The following is a 22,651-nucleotide window of genomic DNA, read 5'->3' on the forward strand; positions in this document are numbered from 1 at the left end:
AAATAGTCACGGTAGTCTACTCCATTGTTGAGAACATTTTAATTTCCCGACAGTGTGTGAACAGAACTGTTTGGTGAAAGCTCCCATTTACTTGGATCTACGTTGGAGCACCGTGCACCGCTGCTTCACATGCAGTCTCCCCGAGTCTTCCCAACCCTGAAGCAAGCAGGAGCCCCATCTTCTAGCTGAGTAAGTAGAATCAAAGTCTGGGAAATTGCTCGAACATACATCAGCACTTGGTTTCCAAATATATGTATATGGTTTAGGTCTTTCTAGAGCCACAGTCTGCACTCTTAAACAGGGTTATACACTTTATGGCTGGAAGGGGTAAAGTGGATGGGAACTCACAGAAGATATCCTTTAATCTAGTTTTGGGATTAAAAGCAGTAAGGAGAGGTTGAGGAATCCACTTGTATTCCATGCAGGAAACTTAAAAGTCTGACAAGAAGAAAACTGAACAACTAAAAAGCAACTGTAAATACAGAAGTAAAAAAGAAGTTTTGGGTCATACTCAGGCAAAAAGACTAAGGCAACTAACTTAATAAACGTGTCAAGGGCGTAACTATACAAGCAGAAAGTCATCATTCTCAATGAACCTGTGTTTCTGAGAACTGACATTACATTTAGAGAAGCATTACGAACATGGAGAAGTACATAATGTTTAACAAAAATTGGTTTTTATGTGTATGTTGAAGGGAAAGTCACATAACACATCATGTTTCCCCTTGGTCAGCTGTATCAAATTCATGAGACTTCTTCCTCCAAAACAGTTCAATAGATTTATGTTAAAGACAACATGTGTATTGAAAGTAGCAATTTTATTTGAGTTAAAATTATTTACAAAAACCCAAAGACATACTTCATGAAACTGGTACAAACTATTTTTTTCCTGCCGTTGGCTTTTGCTCCAAAGATCACAGCTGAGAAATACTGTATAAAATAAAAATAGGATTGGATTCAGAAAAGTACTCTACTGTTCTAATTTCCAATTGGTAGTATTTACAGAAATATTTACAATGGAAAAAAAGGTTACTTTAAAACTTTAATTTGCAAGTCAGCCTCAAGTACCCTAAAATGCAGAGTTCTCTGAGGGTTAAAAACACACAAACGCGCTGCAGCTGGTGAGGTGATTTCTCCCCACCGCCCCCCACCAAAGTCTGCATCTCTATCAGTGCTTGACAATTAGTTATTATTTAAAAAACAAAACAAAAAACTGTTAAACACGGAGGTAAATCAATTCTCAAATGATTACCAGTGTAACAGAAAAATGTAGTTCGCCCTGATTGTTCTCATCCAAACATTTTGTAATATTCTTTACCATCTGCCACAAGTCAGTTTTTACCAAAAATCTGTTCCTCTTCCTAAATCCAATGATTAATAAATATCAATGCACTTTAAAATATTAAACAAAATATATCTAACTAATTCAACTTTATGAATATCACTTATTGATATACTTTTAAAAGTTTGCTAAGCTAGCTTTTATACTCAGGGCAAATAAAACCTCAATCTTTCCCAAGTTACACTGGCGTAACTATGCTGTTAAAAGGTGATAGGTGGGGGTTGGGTGGGTAGGAGGAAGAAAACAATTTGCCTGGAATCAGTTACTTCCTTATAGATTTCCCAACAATCTGCATTATCAAAAATAGGAAGACAATAGAAGGCAGCCACTGCATTTAAAAAACATTACAGCTGGCACTGATACAAGAGCCCCGATTTGTCACTTTATACAAGGAAATAACAAAGTCTAAATGAGTAACAGTTAGACTTTAAGCTATTTTCTTCAATACACACCAAACTAATATTTTTTATGGCTTCAAGTTTTATAAATCCAATGAAGAAACATGATATAACTACCTGAAAGGTATTTAAAAGTATTAATGAAAGAAATCTCTGGAAAGCCTGTATTCAGGCCCAATCAACAACAAAAAAAAAGTTTAACCAGTGGACTGAATAATAATTAACACAAAGATTTGCAATGTTGTGAAATTAAATATATGTGTTTTGTGTGTTCCATGACTATTTTCCAAACACACTGTTCTATGAATGAAAAATCTGAATGAAAAAAAGGATCTTCTCTGAACCAGCAATTTAAGGCTTTGCGTTTATGCATTTGATCCTGTCACTCTATAGAAGAATATACACATTATCTGGAAACACGAATTCTACATTGGTGTTTTAGCTTCCTTATATGACTGTACTGAACATTAGAAAATATATCTAGAGAGTCCTCCCTCAAAACTTAATGTTTCAAGAGCCTCCTCTAGTATTAAGCTGAAACTACCCTGGGTTTGTCTATCTTGCTTCATCCTTTAACAGGGCACATCATCTTACATAATATTCCATCAAACTGTTGTCGGTTTTCTTGTGTCTACAGCTACGATTCATCATGGTATGATAATATGGTTATGGTCTCAAAAGTGAAAAATAGTTCAACAACCCAAACCAAATCAAAAATAAAAAAATATACTATTAATCCCTTGTGTCTTTGGATTCCATCTAATTTTAAATATAGACAGTAGTTCAGGGAACAACAACGAAAAAAAATTCACAAAATTATTAAAAGCTTTATTTACGATTGGAATCATTCAACAAAAAAGCAAAAGCAAATGAGCCTGAAAAAGGAACTAAGCTGTTGTCTAGAATGTCCTCAAAACATTCGATACCTCAGTAGCTAAGCTGCCTTTGCACCTGGCTGGCATGACAACAGTGGCTCAACATACACAGCAGTTGCACTAACAGCAGCACAAATTTTCCCCTTAGAACTTGCCCAGAATAAAGCAAGAGAACAAGGGGAGAGTATAAACTCTGCCAAAGTTAAGTGTATTTAAATACTGCATGGAATTGTTAACAGCCTGAACCTTTTCCCTCATTTTTGATAGTTGCAGATTGATGTAGTAACTGTCATTTAGCAAATGCAGAATGCATGACGAAGAAATCAGGTGGCCTTAAAAATCCAAACATGAATGATACTGATGAATGTTCTTGGTATATCTTCAAGGACTTCTTTCATGACTTTTCTTTGTCTAAGAATAGCTCCAGCATTACCGAGCACCTGAAGCAAAGGTAAAGCAGCTAGCAATGTTCCAAGTATTCGATCACTCTAGAGATAGATTTCTGGCCTGTGGTTCCAACAGCACACTGAAGGGAGCGTGAGAGGGGAAAGAGGAAGGAACAGTTAATATTTAACAAGCATCAAATCAAAGCTTAAATTTTAGCTTCACTAAACTGAACACTACAAATCAAAACACTAAGATTAAACGGTGGCTTTGATAATTGTTAATTATTATGGCCAAATATATTGCTATTCTATTATCTTAAAACAACACATGACTAGAAGCAAAAAGGGATTTTCTTGTGATGAGGACCATACAGGATTTTCATTTCTACGGTCATTAATGCATCATATTTATGACCACAGAAACTGCAACAGAAGCTACTTACAGTAAGATTCATGAAGCTCAGGAATTTTTTGAGCATCTCTGTCATTATTGAAAAATCTCCTTCTGGCAGATACTCTCGCACAGTGGTCACATTGATCTGAGAAAAGAGATCAAAGATATACTGGTCAGGTGGCAGCAAACAGGAGTTTGCACCCTGCGCCGTGTTACTGGTTTGGGCACATACCTTCTTCCAAACTTCTACAAGGTCCTTGATCTCCTTGTTTAATATTCCGTTGCCTTTTCCACCCTCCTAAACTTGCTTTTGTATGTGTGTATTCCCTACTCCATCCCATGCTCAGGTAAAACTGGCAAACGCTACACCTGTATCCATATTTACTTTTGTTAAGTATACAGAAAAATGCCTGAAAGAATAAAATGCACTGCTGAGTATATGTGTGTTGGGGTGGGAAGCAATGTCAAGAAAATAAGGGGGAAATTGAGAATGTACTCTGGTGCTTATGGAATAATAAAAATCCTCCTAATAAAAATGTTCCTATGTAGGCTGGGAATTAACCAGATCTTTCCAAAGATAATCTTGTTTCATGAGAGAACGTCAGCTGGCATTGCATGCTGGCATGTCAGCAATGCCAGCAGAGGACATTGCTATATACACACACATATATAAAACCAATGTGACTAAGCCACCCAAGCATCCCTCCCTCTTTCTTAAAAAAATTTGTCCGTGTACTTTTGAAATGATAAAATAGTATGAATACAGTTTCAGAAAAGATCTAATGAATGTTACTAAGTAACCATATGCTAAATTATGCAACATCAATCACTGTAGTGGTGAATGTTATAGGGCAATCCCAATGGAAACTACACAGCTAAAGGAAAGCTGGGTTTAAGAATGTCTTTAAACAATTCCAGGAAGACAGCATGACGGTAGGAAGAGCAGTAGCTTCAGCGGCTACAAAGGCCACTCAGTAGAGAAGTGCATTGCTATGATACAAAATAAATGAACAGACCCGAGGTTTTGAGTGAAACCCTCAATAAAACCCTTTTTTATCAATATTCTCTACAGAATCCAACATACTGTGGCTGGGACATGGGAAGGGGAGCCATAGCATGTGTTTTTAAACAGAGAACAGCAGGTACAAAAAGAAAAAAAATGAGAGGGGCTCTTTCAGAAAAGCATAAAACTCAATCTCGGATTTGTGAGTTTGAGTCCCACATTGGATGTAGAGATTACTTAAATAAACTTAAAAAAAAAAGAGAAATGGCATGGCCTATCTGGGAAATTTAGAAAATACCCAATGGGTATGACAGATTTAGAAAAAGCAGAAGAAGTTTTAACAAGTTTTACTTGTAGCAGTAAACAAAGTCATGATTCCCTAACTGATGGTAAACCAAGAAAGACTGGTAAAGAGTAATGATCAGATGTGCTCTTTGGGAAGTCAGCTGTGATGGCAGTGTCCAAGATTTCAGGAATGGAGTCAAGAGAGCAGAAAAGACAAAGACCAGTGAGGAGACTGACCACTGCAATGCACCAGATGAATGTCACTAAGGGCAATCCTGATGGAAACTATACAGCTTCCATGGTGCAATAGAAGACGACCCAATCCCCTGGGCTTCCTTTAAGCAGCCTTTACTATAGTACAATGACCTGCTTTCTCGTTTCTCTTCCACTTACACATTCAGCAAACCAATTTCCTTTACATTTTGTATATCACCCAGTTTTGGGGCGGGGGGGAGCAGGTAATCATAATGACTTCCCACAAGGCAATAATGACATCTAGAGTTCTATGAATTCACAACATTGCCCAGAACTTAAGGACCTTATGATCTCTTTAGAAAAGAGATACCGATGAATAGGTACATGACATTCACATGACAAAAATGGCCAAAGATAAATCACATGTGCCAGTATCATAAGTTAATGTCTACACCCATTATTTAAAAAAGAACACAACTGAAACTAGGGTATGTGCAAAATAGAATACCTAAAAAATCATTAAATAGTGTGCCCATTGTTTTTTGGAGACGTGCCTCTCCCTCTTTCCCTTTGCTTGATGTATGTTTCTCATTTGTCCTTAAAATCTCTGACTTGAAGGAAATAAGGAAAAGGACTGAGCTGAAAAGATTTCAGGAAAGGGGATAAAGATCCTGCAGGGCCTCCACAGCAATGATGAGAACTTTGGTCTTGTTCTTGAAAGCCATGGTGCCAGCAAGGGCCACAGTGGAGCAGGCTACTATGCATTTAGATCAGAGCTTGACTGTAATATAAATATGGAAGAGACAGGGAGTCAGGAAAAACAAAAACAAAAAAAACAAAAAAGAGAAGCTAACCCTTTCACCACAGAACAAACTTCCATTCTGGCCTCCTGAATGCCCTTGGCTCCTAAGGAAAAGAACCTCCTTTTCATTTTAAAATTTGGCTCTGTTCCACTAGACCTTTCCCTTAAGAAGTCTCCCAATGACTGTCCCAACAGCCAGAACCCTCTGCTTCCGTGCTCACTCAGCCCCACCAACCGGACACTAATACTACCAGTTAAATCATCGTAATTGAAATCTTTAATAATCCTATTTTCCTTGCCAGTAAGTGGTTCAAACAAAAGTCACGTGAGCCAATGCTGGCCAAGATAAGGGGAGCTCTACTTGGTTCAGTGGGTGTGGAGTGATCCCAGAGGGAAAAAAACACTGCTCTTAAAAAGAAACAGACATGAAGAGGCCACCTTCTTCTGTTGGACATTATTTAACTAGAAGAGACACGCAGCCGGAGCCAGCATGGGGCCAGGAGGAGACCTACCACAAGACAACATGCAGAGAACAGTAGGGTTTAAAGACAGCACATAATATCACTGAGACTGTACTTTCCCATCTTAAGCCAGCTGAGCATAGGTTTTATACTTTTACTTCAATGAAAGCCATTTAAATCAATTCATTCATCACTCAAAAACTTTCTCATTTGGAATGTACCTTTAAAATCATGAAATTAAAAAATTATAAAAAAGTTTACCAAATATTTGAAAGTTTTAACATGGGGAAAATACAGTAATACATAAGTTAATTAGGTGATGGTACAAAGTTGTCACAAGGGAATCTTTTTAAGACACATAAAACAATACTGAACTATTACTTACTGGACTCTCCTGGCAGAGACACCCAAGAAGTAGTGCTGTGTATGAGGCCACAATGCAATCCTCCATGTGTTTGCCAGCATGCTGAAGGGCTGAGAATATTTAAACACAAAACATGTAACAGTATATCACCAAAACCAAACAACAACAACAACAAAACAACCCTACCCAGAACACCAACAATTCTGTTAGTTATCTTTTCTTCAGAACTCCTTAAACATTGAAAGCGCTAGGAAAATGGGATATCCACACAAATTAACAAAAAATTACGCAAATGGAAGAGGGACCTTAATATAAGCACAAATACCATAAAACTCTTCGACGGAAATAAAGGACTAAATCTTTATGACCTCGGGTTAGGAAACCGCTTCTTAGGTAACACCCCAAAACCAAATGTGACAAACTCCGATAAACTGAACATCAAACTTAAAAATTTTGTGTTTCAAAAGACAGCATCAAGAAAGTGAAAAAACAACGGAGATATGTACATGAGCAAAAAGCATGTGAAACCATGCTTGACACTATGTATTCAACAGGGAACTGCAAATCAAGTGACATATACCTTCATACCCACTAGGATGGCTAAAATAAAAAAGACAACTATTTGTAAGGATTTGGAGAAACCAGAACGCTTACACATGGGCAGTAGGAATGTAAAATGAAGCCGTTATTTTGGAAAAGAGCATGGTAGTTCCTTAAAATATTAAACACTGAGTTAAATAATCCAGCACTTTCACCCAAGAGAAGTAAAAATATATGTTCATACAAAAACTTGTACATGAATGCTATGTCACAGCAGCATCATTCTTAAGAGCCACAGGTGGACACAACCGAACATGCATCAACTGATAACTAGATAAAGTGTGGTACACACCTACAATGGAGTATTTGGCTATGAAAAGGAATTAAGTACTAATAACATGTTACAACATGACTGAACCTTGAAAACATTAGGCTAAGTGAAAGAAGCCAGTCACAAAAGGCTACATATTATTCCATTTACATGAAATGTCCAGAAAAGGCAAATCTAGAGACAGAATTAGTGGTTGCCACTGGCTGGGGAGGGGAGAACAGAGGGTAATGGCTGCTAAATGGGTATAGGGATTCTTTTGGGGGTGATGAAAATGTTCTGAAATTACAGAGCGGTGATGGGTTGCACAAACTTGTAAATGTACTGAAAACCACTCAATTATTCATTTTAAAAAGGTGAATTTTACCTTGTTACGTACTGAACTATGGCCCCACTCCTTGCATATATTTAGCTCCTAACCCCCAGTACCCCAGGGTACAAACTACACTTGGATAGAGCGTTTAATTAAAGAGGTAGTTTAAATGAGGTCACTGGGGTGGAGGCCTACTCTGTCTGCCATCCTCATAACAGGAAATTAGAAAAAAGATATACAAAGAAGGAAGACTATCTAAAAAGATAGGCAAAAGATGGTCATCTAAAATCCAAGCTTGAAGAGTCAAGCCTGAGACCAACCCTGACATGCGGATCCTTCAGAACTGTGAGGAAACCCACGTCTGTTGTTTAAACCACTCAGTCTACAGTACTTCATTACAGTAGTCCTCACAAGCTAACACTTACCCCAACAGAGCCGTTATTAAAAAAGACTGCTAAGCAACCAAAAATATTATGCCAAAGGAAACATGAACACTTAGAAGACGAAACAGCAATTTCTTACAATATCAGAACTAATGCCATTAGTGGAAAAGTGGGCATAAGAGAACAAGACTAGGCTCAGAAAAAGACATTTGCTGGGACTTGCTTCCTAACTTGGTTGAGGCTAAACATTATTCAATCTTATAACGTGGGTGACAAATGACTATCCTGCAGACTTGCATAAACAATAAATCCAATACCAGTTGTTGACAAGAGATAATAAATGTAACATCTCCATCAGTGTATTCCTTACTGTGCTTCCAAGCCACGACATACCATTTGAGAACTATTACTGTAGTTTATGATAGTAGATCTCAATTTATAAAGTGAGGCTCATACAAGAATCAAAATTTCAAAACTGTAAAAACCTTTAGGAGTCCTATTGTTCAACCACTCTCTTTTCAGGTGATTAAAGAAAGGCCAGAGCAGGAAGAAAAGGCAGACCTTTCCTGCACTGCACGTGTGCCTTCCTCCCTGCTAGGAAGCCAGCAAAGAACTGCTATGAGCACTGAAATACTAAAGCTTGTCTACACTGAACTAGAGAGGCCATAAAATAATAGCAAGATTATGACAACACATGAATTAAAAATGTTTCAGAAGGAGAAAACAGGGGCGCCTAGGTGGCTCAGTGGTTTAAAGCCTCTGCCTTCGGCTCAGGTCATGATCCCAGGGTCTGGGAATTGAGCCCCACATCAGGCTCTCTACTTGGCAGGGAGCCTGCTTCCCGCCGCCCCCCCCCCACCCCGCCTGCCTCTCTGCCTACTTGTGATCTGTCAAATAAATAAATAAAAGCTTTAAAAAAAAAAAAAAAAGAAAAGATTCTGAATTTGAATACACGATTTAAAATAAATGTACCTTTATTGAGGTCAAGTTCATCCTCCTCCTCCTCCTTCTTATGTTTCTCTTCCGTACCATCAGTCTTTTCAGTTGATACCCACTGTATTTCTCCACTTGTCTCTTGCCACTCTCCACTCTTATCATGCTGAGTGGTGGGAGCATCTTTGATCAATTCGTCTGTTTTACTTTCTGCCAACTGGGCTGCTCGTTCTCGCTCAAGGAATAGCTGATAAAAATTATTTTTGAAGGTCATTAAAAGAACATCAAGCAACATGTATGCACCCAAATATAAAGTTATGTTTTGCTTTTAAGATCACTAACCCTAAGAAGCATGCGGTCTGGTTAAAAGGAGTAAGTTAGGGGTGCCTGGGTGGCTCAGTGGTTTAAGTCTCTGCCTTAGGCTCGGGTCATGGTCTCGGGGTCCTGAGATCGAGCCCCGCATCGGGCTCTCTGCTCAGCGGGTAGCCTGCTTCCTTGTCTCTCTCTGCCTGCTTGTGCTCTCTCTTTGTCAAATAAATAAATAAAATCTTTAAAAAAAAATAAACATATAAAAGGGTAAGTTAATAATAGGAACTTTTGCTCTACAACTGAAGGCAAAAAGGAAAGTATAAATGCTACTGGGATTCAATCAAGTAAACTAAATATACCTACTAATGATACAGGCATTGTTTTTAAGAGTGCAAATCTCAACACCTGCCCTTAAATTGCATAATAATGACAGGATAATTCAAGCAAAAAATACCAACTTAATGTACAGCAAATTTCTTAAGCCTGAGCAAACTGAATAAATTAAGAAAAAAAGGACACTAAATAAAACTAAGTAATACTGGGGAAAGCAACATGGCCTCTTTAGAAAGAAATTTAAAGAGATAAACAAGGGACACGTCCGGGGGCTCAGTGGGTTTAAAGTCTGCCTTCAGCTTGGGTCATGACCCAAGGTCCTAGGATCAAGTCCCACACCAGGCTCCTTGCTCAGCAGGGAACCTGGTTCTCCCCCTGGGTGCCGCTGGCTCCCCCTGCCTGTGCGTGAGTACTCTCTCTCTGACAAAATCTTAATAAAAACAAGATTCTGTCTCTCCTTCTGCCCCTCCCCGCCATCTGCCCTGCGGGCTTAGCTTACTTGTTTGCTCTCTCATAGTTAGATATTTAAAAAAAATAATAAAGAGATAAATAAGCACCAGTAAAAATAAAAAGTAAAAGGTCTCAAGAGGACTCAGAACTGGACTTCAACTAATATTATTAACAATGGAAGCACACAATGAAAACTAAGTTAAAAGGGAACCACTGAATTCCTTGCTTTCATGTACTTTATTTTCCTTGTGCTGGTACAGAGATAAATGTCTGGAAAGCATTTACTTGTATGATTTGGGAAAAACTCCCAAGTTACTAAAATCTACCACCAGCAAGGCAAATGCCAAGTAGATCTCAAAAATTTGCTGAGTATAGAGAACAGTGGTATATAAACTTTAATACCCCTAAAAAAATAAAATTTGAATTTTATATAAAAGTGGTATTAAAATTTCTTAAAATTTAGGGATCTCCAAAGCCCCTTTGGAGAATCTATGAGGTCAAAATCAGATTACAATATTACTGCCTTCTTCATTCTCTCATAAGAATACAGTGTTTTCCAGGATCTACATACTATGTGATTGTGTTACTGCTCTGATTGCTAATGGAAGGAGTGTCTTTGTTTTATCATTTTCTCAGTTTTTATTTCAAATTCAGTAAATATCAATAGATCAAACACATAAACAAAAATTCTCTGGAGTCCCCAGTAATTTTTAATACTGTAAAAGAACTCCTGAGATCAAAGTATTTGAGAAGAGAATGATGGGGTCCTAGTTATGAATCAGAAAAAGATCAAGTTGTTGTGGATTACCTTCTTTCAGGTATTACTAGTTTCAAAAAGGCCAAAAGGATTAACAGGGTAGCAAATGTTTCAGAAACAATGAAGTAGACAGTTCATTACCAATTCTGAACATATAACAAAGGTACTTAGGAACCTATTAGATTGGCAAAAACAGTTAAAAACTGCAATGCCCACCATAAGAAACAAACACTCACTTGCAGCTTTTTGGGAGAAGTGTAAACTGAGGAGAGCGACTATGTTTAGTGGCTGGGATCAGGTGGATTGGGGACATCAATTTTTACTTTTATTTCATTTTTTTTTTTTAAAGATTTTATTTATTTATTTGTCATAGAGAGAGAAGCGAGAGTGAGCACAGGCAGACAGAGTGGCAGGCAGAGGCAGAGGGAGAAGCAGGCTCCCTGCCAAGCAAGGAGCCCGATGTGGGACTCGATCCCAGGACGCTGGGATCATGACCTGAGCCGAAGGCAGCTGCTTAACCAACTGAGCCACCCAGGTGTCCCTTTATTTCATTTTTTTAAAGTTTATTTAATTTCTACACTCAATGTGGGGCTTAAGCTTCTAACTCTAAGCGAGCCACATGTCCTCCAACTGAGCCAACCAGGCACCCCACAGAAGTAGCAATTTTTTAAAAATTTTTAAAGATCTTTATTTTATTTGTCAGAGACCGCACACACAAGCAGGGGAACAGGAAGGCAAAGGGAGAGGCAGGTTCCCCTCTGAGGGAGGAGTCCAATGGTGGACTCGATCCCAGGACGCTGGGATCATGACCTGAACTAAAGGGAGATGCTCAATTGACTGAGCCACCTAGGATTCCCTCAATTTTTATTTTTTAAGTTACTTTTTTTAGTGTTTAATAATTTATCGATTTCTTATAACATCTGAGACATCAAGTTTTAAATATATATTGATACAATTCTTTTTCTTAAAAGATTTTATTCATGTATTTGAGAGAAAGCTCGAGGTCAGGGGGTGGGCAGAGGGAGAGGGAGAAGCAGGCTCCCCACTGAATAGGGAGCCCAATGCTGGGGTCCATCCCAGGACTCCGGGATCATGACCTGAGCCAAAGGCAGATACTTAACTGACTAAACCACACAGGCGCCCCCTGACACAATTTTTTTTTTTTTTTTTAATTCAACAGAGAGAGAGATCACAAGTAGGCAGAGAGGCAGGCAAAGAGAGAGGAGGAAGCAGGCTCCCCGCTGTGCAGAGAGCCCGATGCGGGGCTCAATCCCAGGACCCTGAGATCAAGACCTGAGTTGAAGGCAGAAGATTAACCCACTGAGTCACCCAGATGCCCCCCGACATAATTCTTAAGCCAGGAAATTACTCTACAGATATACTTCGAAAAATATTCCCTCACCCAGGAAAGGGGAAAGTTATGGCCCAATATTTAGGAACACAAAGTACTAGACACAGATCAGACCAGGAAGTAAATGCTTGAAGGACCTGAACTGGATAGGATTGGGGCTCGGTCTTCATTCCTAATTTGTTATTAAAAATCTTCTGAGGGGCACCTGGGTGGCTCAGTCGTTAAACGTCTGCCTTTGGCTCAGGTCATGATATCGGGGTGCTAAGATCGAGTCCCACATCAGGCTTCCTGCTGAGCAGGAAGCCTGCTTCTCCATCTCCCACTCCCCTTCCTTGTGTTCCCTCTCTTGATGGCTGTTAATAAGTAAAATCTTAAAAAAAAAAAAATCTTTTGGGGTGCCTGGGTGGCTCAGTGGGTTAAAGCCTCTACCTTCGGCTCAGGCCATGATCCCAGGGTCCTGGGATTGAGCCCCACACATCGGGATCTCTGCTCTGTGGGGAGCCTGCTTCCTCCTCTCTCTCTGCCTACTTGTGATCTCTGTCAAATAAATAAATAAAATCTTAAAAATTTTTTTGGATTCATCAACAAATGCACCTTGTTTCTGCTTTTCACTAACAATGCCTAAGGAGTGATTATTATTACAGTTGAACTGTCAGTGGAGTAAAGTAAGGAAGGGTATAAACTCTAACCCAGTGTGCCTCTCAGTGAACTGATAAGGGTGAGAGAGAGAGAGAGACAGACAGACAGAAAGACACACACACACTCACACACACACAGGGAGGAGGGAGGAAGAGGCAGGGAAAGGTGCAACTGATGAAGAAGTTGGACAATCCACAGACTGAAGGTGTTAGCTTGTTTTGAAATTGTTACTTACCTGCACTAAAGCCTGAACAGCATGAATTTGTCCAGCTATCCTTAAACTATCATCTCCTTCTCCACTACAGAAGGAAGAATCAAAAGAACATGATGTTTCCATGTTGACAAGACAGTGCCGATTCCGAGCACTGTATTCCACTAGATTTATCAGTAGACCTAAGCCCTACAAAAATTAAAAGATGCATATTACCACAGGTGAGAATTAAAAGCACATCAACATAATACATGTAACTTCTGCTGACAGTCGAAACTTAATGTTCTACCACCCACTAAATGGTTAAAAACCAGTATGTAAGATTAAGATAATGGTCTTCCCAATGATTTCACCGCTTCTTAAAAATCATTACTTTTAGTTCTTATACTTTTAATTTTTGCACAGAACCCTTCACAGCTCTCTTTTGTACATTAAGGTATGTTCACAAGAATCCAGTGAAATCCATAATATATCAAATAGTTGGTTCTCAAACCCAAAACCAGTAAGTTTATCAACTCAATAGATCAAATACTGCTTTCTGAAACAGTCACTCCAACTCACCAGCACTCGAATATCAAATCTCTGCTCCTGAGGTAGGTACTTTGGAACCTGAAGCACACAGTTCATTGCTGTGCCAATCAAGCCATCCTGTTCTCCTGTTTTGGTGCTGCCCCACTCTGAAGTAAGAAATGTTAACAATGTGAAAATTGTTACTGATTCTTCTATGTGACACTAATAACCAGTATTCATTAACATAGAACTTAAAGGTTAGAAACATGTAGCTACTTAAGACCTTTTAAAAAAAAAAAAAAAAAAAGATTTTATTTATTTATTTGACAGAGATCATAAATAGGCATAAAGGCAGGCAGAGAGGGGGGAAGCAGGCTCCCCGCCCAGCAGGGAGTCTGATGTGGGGCTCAATCCCAGGACCGAGATCATGACCGAGCCAAAGGCAGAGGCTTAACCCACTGAGCCACCCAGACGCCCCAGAACTTTTTATTTGAGAGAGAGAGAGAAAGAGAATACAAGTGGGCAGAGCAACAGGCAGAGGAGGTGGAGAAGCAGGCTCCCCATGGAGCAGGGAGCCTGATGCGGGGCTCGATCCCAGGACCCAGGGATCATGACCTGAGCAGGAGGCAGCTGCCCAACCAACTGGGCTCCTGGGTGCCTCCATATAGCTACCAGGCTGGTCCTGAAAAAAAATTTCTTTTTTTTAAGATTTTATTTATATTTTTGACAGACAGAGATCACAAGTAGGCAGAAGAGAGAGAAAGGGAAGCAGGCTCCCTGCTGAGCAGAGAACCCAATGCGGGACTCTATCCCAGGACTCTGGGATCATGACCTGAGCGGAAGGCAGAGGCTTTAACCCACTGAGCCACCCAGGTGCCCCTGGTCCTGAAAATATTAACCCTCAAAGTAGTTACATCTATACATGAGTAAGTGAATTATACGATGGCAATTAAAAAATCACTACATTAAGAAATAAGGGGAATAACTTGTTTTTATATGTAACATACAAGCTTTCAGTGAGAATACATGTAGAAAATTAAATTACTTACCATTATCATTAGTTAAATTGAGCAACACCCCGATGATGGCCCTCATGCAGTCTTCTACTGCTTTGCCCACATGGTTGGTTACATTCTGGTGAGGCAGAGGCTTACTGTCAGGTAAGCATATACTGTTCTCAGCACGGTTATACTGCTGAATCAATCCTTCACAATGCTGTAATGCTCTTAAGAAAAAACAAAATATAGACTATTATGCTAAACAAAATTAGTTATACTAAGAATTTCTATTTACTTGGACCTTAACATTTTAAATCTCTCATAAATGCTGCAAAGTTAATTTCTCTTTCTACTCCAGAAGCTATAATGTATTAACTATTTAGTCATATACCAAATGTGTCTAATAACACACTAAGTGCTAAATTTTGAGAAAACTTGATAATTTTAAACTCAATGCAGTTTACACCTATACTACTTAAAGTTGTTCCCATTTTACCAACCTCTCCAACAAAGGAGACCTACCACCATCCCTCTCCACACAAGATAAAACTGTAAGAACTAACACTTGACATTTCTGAATTTCATTCAGATGTTTTTCATTTAAGATGCAAGCTCTTGGGGCGCCTGGGTGGCTCAGTGGGTTAAAGCCTCTGCCTTCGGCTCGGGTCATGATCCTAGGGTCCTGGGATCGAGCCCCACATCCGGCTCTCTGCTCGGCGGGGAGCCTGCTTCCTCCTCTCTCTCTGCCTGCCTCTCTGCCTCCTTGTGATTTCTGTCTGTCAAATAAATAAATCAATCTTAAAAAAAAAAAAATTAAAAAAAAAAATGCAAGCTCTTAGCAGTACAGAGTATTATTTATGTTAATAATGCATAATAAATAACCATAAATAGATGGTATTAAATACTTCATCAACATTAGAGCTAATCATGTTTTTTAACATGAGGTCATTTAACTGACATGTCTCCTGGCAGCCACATAGGGTATCAACTACATCCCAAGAATTCTCAAGCTGCTATCCAAAATAACAAGGAAATGTAATCTTTAAGTGACTCTAGTATTTCTGAAGCCTCTCTTTAAATCACCAGATCCATTAATTTAAAAAAGTCTATTAGACACGAAGCTGACTCAGTCAGTTGACTCCTTATGTACTATATACACCATACAAATCCCTCAAAGAAAACTGCACTATTATCTAATGCCTCTCTAGCCTCTCCTTAAAATGTACCGTATGGTTAGGAAGGTGTTTCTCATGTCTAATATAAAATAACTTGGTGTTTAGATGTTTGAAGATGTTAGCCAGAACTATCATGCTGTTATTGTTAACTGCCTTTAGTAGTAATGAACTAAATCACAGTCTGAGTTGGTACATGAGGGGAGAATAACAGGGGTGTACCATTTTAATCTTTCAATATGCTCTCTCTGTATTTATCAGGGTCCTACTGAAAAGTTCAAAGAGCCAAAGGAGTGATATTTCACAAACATCCAATTCTGACCTCCACTGCCACTTCTAAAACATCTGACAGAAAATTCCTATTTATGATGAAAGAGATGAAAACTGTCATATTAAATACCTCCTTTTGTTTCTTTTTTAAAGATTTTATTTATTTGACAGAGAGACAAGCAGGGAGAGCAGGTGGCAGAGAAAGAGGGAGAAGCAGGCTCCTACTGAGCAGAGAGCCCGATGTGGGGCTTGATCCCAGGACCCTGAGATCATGACATGAGCCGAAGGCAGATGCTCATCCGACTGAGCCACCCAGGCGCCCCTACTTCCTTCTGGAAGACACCTGTCAGGGGTCATAAAGTATATGAGAGACATTTTAAAAGAAACAAATTGATTTAACTTGCAATTTCTTGGTAAGGGAGGATAAAACTCTGGTATCAAACAACTAGAATACATGACTTAAGGGCACTAACTGTGATAGAAAATTTACAAATACAAGGCAAAAAAGGAGAGGGGAAACATACAGATCTATTGTAAACTAAAGACTACTAGAAATCTGAGACTATTGGAAACCTGAATACGGACTGAGCATATAATATTAAGCAATCAATAATTTATAAGGTATGAAAATAGTATTGTGTCACATCTTTTAAAAGAGTCCTCTTTTGGGGCACCTGGGTGGCTCAGTGGGTTAAGCCTCTGCCTTTGGCGCAGGTCATGATCTCAGGGACCTGGGATGGAGCCCTGCACTGGGCTCTCTGCTCATCAGGGAGCTTGCTTCCCCCGCCCCACCCCCGGCCACCTGCCTCTCTGCCTACTTGTTATCTCTCTGACAAATAAATAAATAAAATCTTTAAAATAAAATAGAGTCCTCTTTTTAAGAGATTATATATACTCAAGTACTTAATGAATTATATAAAATCTGTAATTTGCTTCAAAATAATATAGAAAGGTTATGAACAGGGTTACAGATGGAAACAGACCGGCCCTGGGTGGTGATTATTCAAGCTGAATGGCATGTACATCAGGATTTATCATACTGTTTTGTCTATGTTTGAAATGTACCAAAATAAGAGATTAAAAAAACAGATGAAGTTGTAGCCTGCTACAGTGGCCTTCTGATATTATTCGAAGGACTTTGGAAACACATTCAAAGACAATAAGAAATCAGAGATTTGGCATTTGGGATTATTTTTAAAAAGTCAAGCCGCTGTGGTATTGTGTTGGACAGGCTGGAAGCCAGAGAACTAGGGCAGAAATATCAAGAACTAGGATGGAGATACCAGTAAGAACCTGTTGTACTAAGTTCGAGCCAAGACTGGAGACAGAACTGGAAATTTTACATGAACTAAGGTGATAGCATTAGCCTGATGTCATGCAAATTGGGCAGAGAGAGTGAAATAGGGGGACCTGCATGGAGATCTGGAAAAATAGGTATGAAGGACAGAAGAGGGTTAGTTTAGAAAAGGTAATGACCTTTTTACAATAAATTTACAATGAATTTTTACAATAAAAATAAGGACTAACACTTAGTTCTTACTAGGCTAAGAACTGTTTAGGCCTTTACATATATAAATACCTTAACAGGTACTTTACACAATATATGAGACATTTAAACATCATTTAAAATATTTTAAAATACGTAAAACTACACATACACATAATATTTAACAAACATATCTTCTAAAATTTCGTATATAGTTTAACACATATTAGCATATATATGATCTCTTTATTGTGACAACAACCTCAGGTAGGTAAATGTAATTATTACCCCCTTCTGAAGAACTTGTAGCAAGTGAATGACTTGCCCTACGTGACAGGGCTGGCGTCATGAAGGTGGGGATCCACATTTACTCATTCTGGCTCCAGAATGTATACTCCTAACTTTTGTACTATACTGTACTACTTCTAGTTCCCAGAACTTGACAGAAGTATTTTATGAAGGAAGGCGAAGCAATCATATTTCCTTTATGGTCAACTCAAATGCTTTAATATCATGATATGTATTTTTTAAAAAATTATTCATTTTAGAAAGCGAGAGAGCAAGCACACAGCAGGAGGAGCAAAGGGAGAGAGAAAGAAAAATCTCAAACAGACATCCTGCTTAATGTGGAGCCCAACAATGGGCCTTGATCTCATGACCCTGACCAGAAACTAAGAGTTAGGTACTTAATCAACTGTACCGCCCAGACACCCCAATAAACAGCATGATTATTTAAGTAAAACTTACTTAGCCGAAGAAACAATGAGTTGTGAATCTTTATATGCTATCAAGTAGCTTTGATTCTCTGGATTATGCACTGTTACCTAAAAGGGAAAAATTTGAAATAATTGTGGTAATCCATAATTTTCATTCATTCACATACATTATATATTCTTTGTACTATTAAAGACAAAGATATGAAAGAATCAGCCCTTGTCATCTAAGGGAATAACCAACATGTCCCAGATTTAAAATACAAGAGCTATTCCTTTATTATAAAATTAAAAAACACTGTTATAATTGCTTGCTCATAAGTAACACATTCTGCACTACACATTCACTATCATGAATTACCAATCACTCTGAGTATCAGAAAAGAGCAGTTTCTAACTTAGAAACTAATAAAGTCCTAAGTGGATTCATTTAGAATAAAAAAATGGTATCTGTTTAATCTGTTTTAGCACTCTAAAAGCTAGAAAGAACAATTTTCAATTTTGTCTTTTCAGGAATTTTTAATTCACACTAGATTATTTTCCCAAAGATGTTTCAAAAAGTACGTCACTAATCCAGTCTGGTCAATACACAATCTATTCATTCTGAAACACACCAGCAGCATAACTTGTAACCTACACTGAACTATGTTAAATCATTCATAAAAGTCAAATTAACAAATATACTTATGGCACACACAGTTCAAGAGTATCATTCCTCAAAGCCAAATATTATCATAAGCTGTGATTATAAACCATGTGACCCAAATAGCTAAATCAAGGAAATCCTTACTAATTAAAAAACAAAACCTGACAGCTCTTAACTATCATTTCCCACAAACAAGTTAATATATTTAAGAATTCCACATTAAGGAAAGAATAATAACCTTTTGAAATAAAAACAAACTTGACATACAAGGTTTCCCAAAGAGTGACGATACACATAAACTGAACTGATTATTTAACTTGTTCATTAACATTGGCTGCTTAATTGGTGTAACAATTTCAATTTGGATTAACAAAAGTAAAACTTTGGGGATATTTAATGTAAAATATGATAGTCTCCCACACACAATCATAATTAAACAACTTTCCCAACATAGATGTCCATACTTACACTTTCTAAAACTCGTAAACATCTTTCTGCTCCCCATAATGAGGCTACCAGTTTCTCTTCATCTTCGTCTCTACTTAAATGATCCACACATTCTTTCACTAGGAGAAACGAAATGGATATAAAATTAGCAGGTCTCATCACCTCAATATCTATCCCCTTAGCTAACACTAAAAGCCATCTGTTCACACATGAGTATGCTGGAACCTCTCTGAACATTATTTATTCTAAGTTTCATTAAACTCTTTGATGTTGAAATACATGAGCCTTTTATTATAATTATTTCCATAATTCTCCAATATCAAAGTGTTAATGGCCTTTCCTTTAAAAGTTCAAGATTTGCAAGATGCTCCTAAAAGAAGATCTTTTTAAATTGATGCAGTAGTTTTTTGAAGTACGTACACAGAATATTTTCTTCAGGTTAAAATTAACACATAAAAATATTATATGTGTTTATGTCATACCTTTATCTACAATATGATCCAGACCACCCAAAAGCCGGAGTTCTTCTTTAAACCAATCTCCTGCTCGTTTAGAAGTAAGGGACAGCAAGGTCTCCATAGCTAAATGCCCAGTCTAAAAATAAGAGGCATCATTAATAAATACTGACTCTTAACAATAATCTTGAGGCAACACTTCTAAGAGACTGTTTTTTGGAAAAGTTCACTGCATGCTACCAGCCCAGAGTATTCTTTATAATACAGTAGGTGCTTTTATAAGTAAAACTGAACTAATGTCTATCAAAATAGTCTTTAAGTTAAATACTTTTAACCACCAGCTTGTTTTCACAGAGAAAATCCTTATTAAATGTAGTCTACCATTTGTCAATTCAATAAAATTAATGGTGGTACTGTTATTTCTTTGGTATGGAGGCACAGATAGGACTGCTAAACCAAAGTGCATATATATGAACTATAAATCACTATACGAGATTAACTCACCACAAAGGCTGTAACACTTAATTACAGGAGCAAAGTGTGTATATACCAGTGGCCCTGAAACCTTAAAAGCACTAGTTATCACTTTACATTTTTGCCAAAGGGTTAAAAAAAAAAGATCTCTTATTGCTTTGGTTTGAACTTTTCAAACTACAGGAAACTTGTACATTTTTTCCCACATATTTATAAGCTAACTGTATTCCTCCAAAAGTGAGTCCCCCGTCCATTATTCTTTACTTTCCTTGCAAAGCTCCTTGTTTTTCTTCTTATTGTTCCATATATTTCCTTGCCTATTCTGAATAAAAATCCTGTTACTTTCAGGGTTTCAGATTCACCAGTCTTTTTTTTTTTTTTTTTAAAGATTTTATTTATTTATTTGCCAGAGATCACAAGTAGGCAGAGAGGCAGGCAGAAAGAGAGGAGGAAGCAGGCTCCCCGCGGAGCAGAGAGCCCGATGTGGGGCTCGATCCCAGGACTCCAGGATCACGACCCGAGCCGAAGGCAGAGGCTTTAACCCACTGAGCCACCCAGGCGCCCCATCAGATTCACCAGTCTTAAGCTTTATATGCAGGGTTGGCAACTTGGATACCCATCATGTGGCTATCATGACAAAATTATATATAAATAATGATTGAGGGGACCACCACTAGAAGCAGCACAGAGCAGTAAAGGTCAAAGTTACAACTGGACTAGAATTTTTCTTTCTCTTGATTTGCCTTTAATCATTATTTTTCTCTCTTACTGTGTTTCCTTTTAAAAGCATGGGACACCCACCAACAAAGAACAGTCTGGTTCCTGCTGCAATAAGGAATATCAGCATAACGAAATTAGAAGGCTGATAAGACCTTGTTTTCTTTCCAAAGCTTCTTTCCTTTCAAAGATACAAGTTTACATTAAGTCCTCCTGGCCTATCTAGAACTGAAGATAGATACTAAGAAGTGAAAAAAAAAAGAGCTTACCAGCAAAAATCTTAGTATTATAGATTTAGAAGAGATCTAGACTATGTTAGTCTATTCCTTACAAAAAAAAAAAAAAAAAAAAAAAAAAAAAAAAAAAGATGTACAAGGTGACAAAGAACTAGAAATCATCACTACAGAAAGATTCCATTTTTGCCCAATTCTTATTCTAAATCCCTGAAAAAGTAATTTAATAAGATCAATTCAAGTATATTAGCTCAAGACTCACTGTAGTAATAAAACTGAAGCCTAAGGAGGCTTTCTTTGTTAAAGAAGAAAGGGGACAGTAATTTGAAATTAATATAGCAAAAAATCTTTAAGTTTGTATGCTAAAAAGGGATTTTAATTTGTCTTCTGTCAGCATAAAAAGGGCTGTCCGATGTTTTAGGCTATATTCATAAAGCCTACTCATAAGCTAGCAATTAAAAATAGCCTACAATTCAAACATTTTATATGAAAACTGGAATAGTTCTCAAAGAGTTGAAGCACAAATCATTAATCAGAATACTAATGAGCAATTGTTAACTCTCAGTCAATGAATTATATATGAAAACACTATAATATTTTAAATTATCTTCCCATGGCACATCAGGAATAACAATGTATTTCAAGGAAGAAGTAATTAATAAAAATCCAAAACTGATGTGTAGAGGGACAATCACCGTACAAAACAATGTCTACTCTAAGATTTAAAACAAAATATTCAAGACTAGCTGAAGTTGGGAGTTAAAGAGGCATCCTAAAATTAGCAACTGTGTTCTGGTTTTAATCATGTAAGTAAATGACTTAACATGACATAAGGAAGTTACTATACTGTTATTTACCATCCTAATAAATTTATCAAACCACAGAGAAAATTCAATGGACAAGTATATATATTTAACAGCAAATGCCTGGAAAGAATCTATAAATGTTGAACAACATAGGAAGCCCCGGCAAAAAAGGTATACTTATTCAATGATGCAGCAAATAAAAATTATCTCAAATTTATTCTTTTGTATCATTAAAAAATCTGTATATGCTGTAAAAATGTTAAAAGAAAATAAATTACAAAATATATATTTACAAATATATTTTAATTACAAATACATTTTAATTATAAATATACTTTAAACATAGTATACAAATAGTCTGGTGAGGTACAATCTGACCATCTATCCACCATCTGAGCCTAGCAGCTATTTTTCCAACTTTAATGTACTGAATACATTCAATTCTGCATCTTGCCTTTTAATGTTAACCTGCTTTCCCCTCAAGCCCCACTTTACACAAATATCCTATTCTACCTTAATTAAACAGAGCAATACCCCTAAGTCATAGTTGGCGAGCACAAAGCATTCTGTAATTTTTGAGGTAAATGCTGCAGTTTTCAGTTTAGTAGGCAGTAGAAAAAACAATGTTTATACAGTTTTGATACTGGAAATATCTGAAAGTCAGGTTATATA

At 37.6% G+C, this 22,651-nt stretch overlaps 1 protein-coding gene across 2 annotated transcripts in view; it reads right to left on the reverse strand.

Annotated features, from left to right (window-relative positions):
• Window positions 1-799: 799 nt before the first annotated feature.
• Window positions 800-22,651, reverse strand: part of WAPL (WAPL cohesin release factor) — an 88,484-nt gene continuing 66,632 nt past the window's right edge. For both annotated transcript variants that reach the window (XM_047702123.1, XM_047702122.1), the window contains exons 10-19: window positions 19,777-19,888; window positions 19,316-19,413; window positions 18,236-18,312; window positions 14,612-14,787; window positions 13,614-13,729; window positions 13,077-13,241; window positions 9,042-9,249; window positions 6,527-6,615; window positions 3,445-3,540; window positions 800-3,141 (exon numbers count right to left, since the gene is read on the reverse strand). In XM_047702123.1, the coding sequence (XP_047558079.1) occupies window positions 3,076-3,141; window positions 3,445-3,540; window positions 6,527-6,615; window positions 9,042-9,249; window positions 13,077-13,241; window positions 13,614-13,729; window positions 14,612-14,787; window positions 18,236-18,312; window positions 19,316-19,413; window positions 19,777-19,888 (1,203 nt within the window). In that variant the 3' untranslated portion in view covers window positions 800-3,075. The remainder of the gene's footprint in view (window positions 3,142-3,444; window positions 3,541-6,526; window positions 6,616-9,041; window positions 9,250-13,076; window positions 13,242-13,613; window positions 13,730-14,611; window positions 14,788-18,235; window positions 18,313-19,315; window positions 19,414-19,776; window positions 19,889-22,651) is intronic.

The sequence above is a fragment of the Lutra lutra genome, chromosome 14 (genome assembly GCF_902655055.1).
Source record: "Lutra lutra chromosome 14, mLutLut1.2, whole genome shotgun sequence".
Taxonomy (NCBI): domain Eukaryota; kingdom Metazoa; phylum Chordata; class Mammalia; order Carnivora; family Mustelidae; genus Lutra; species Lutra lutra.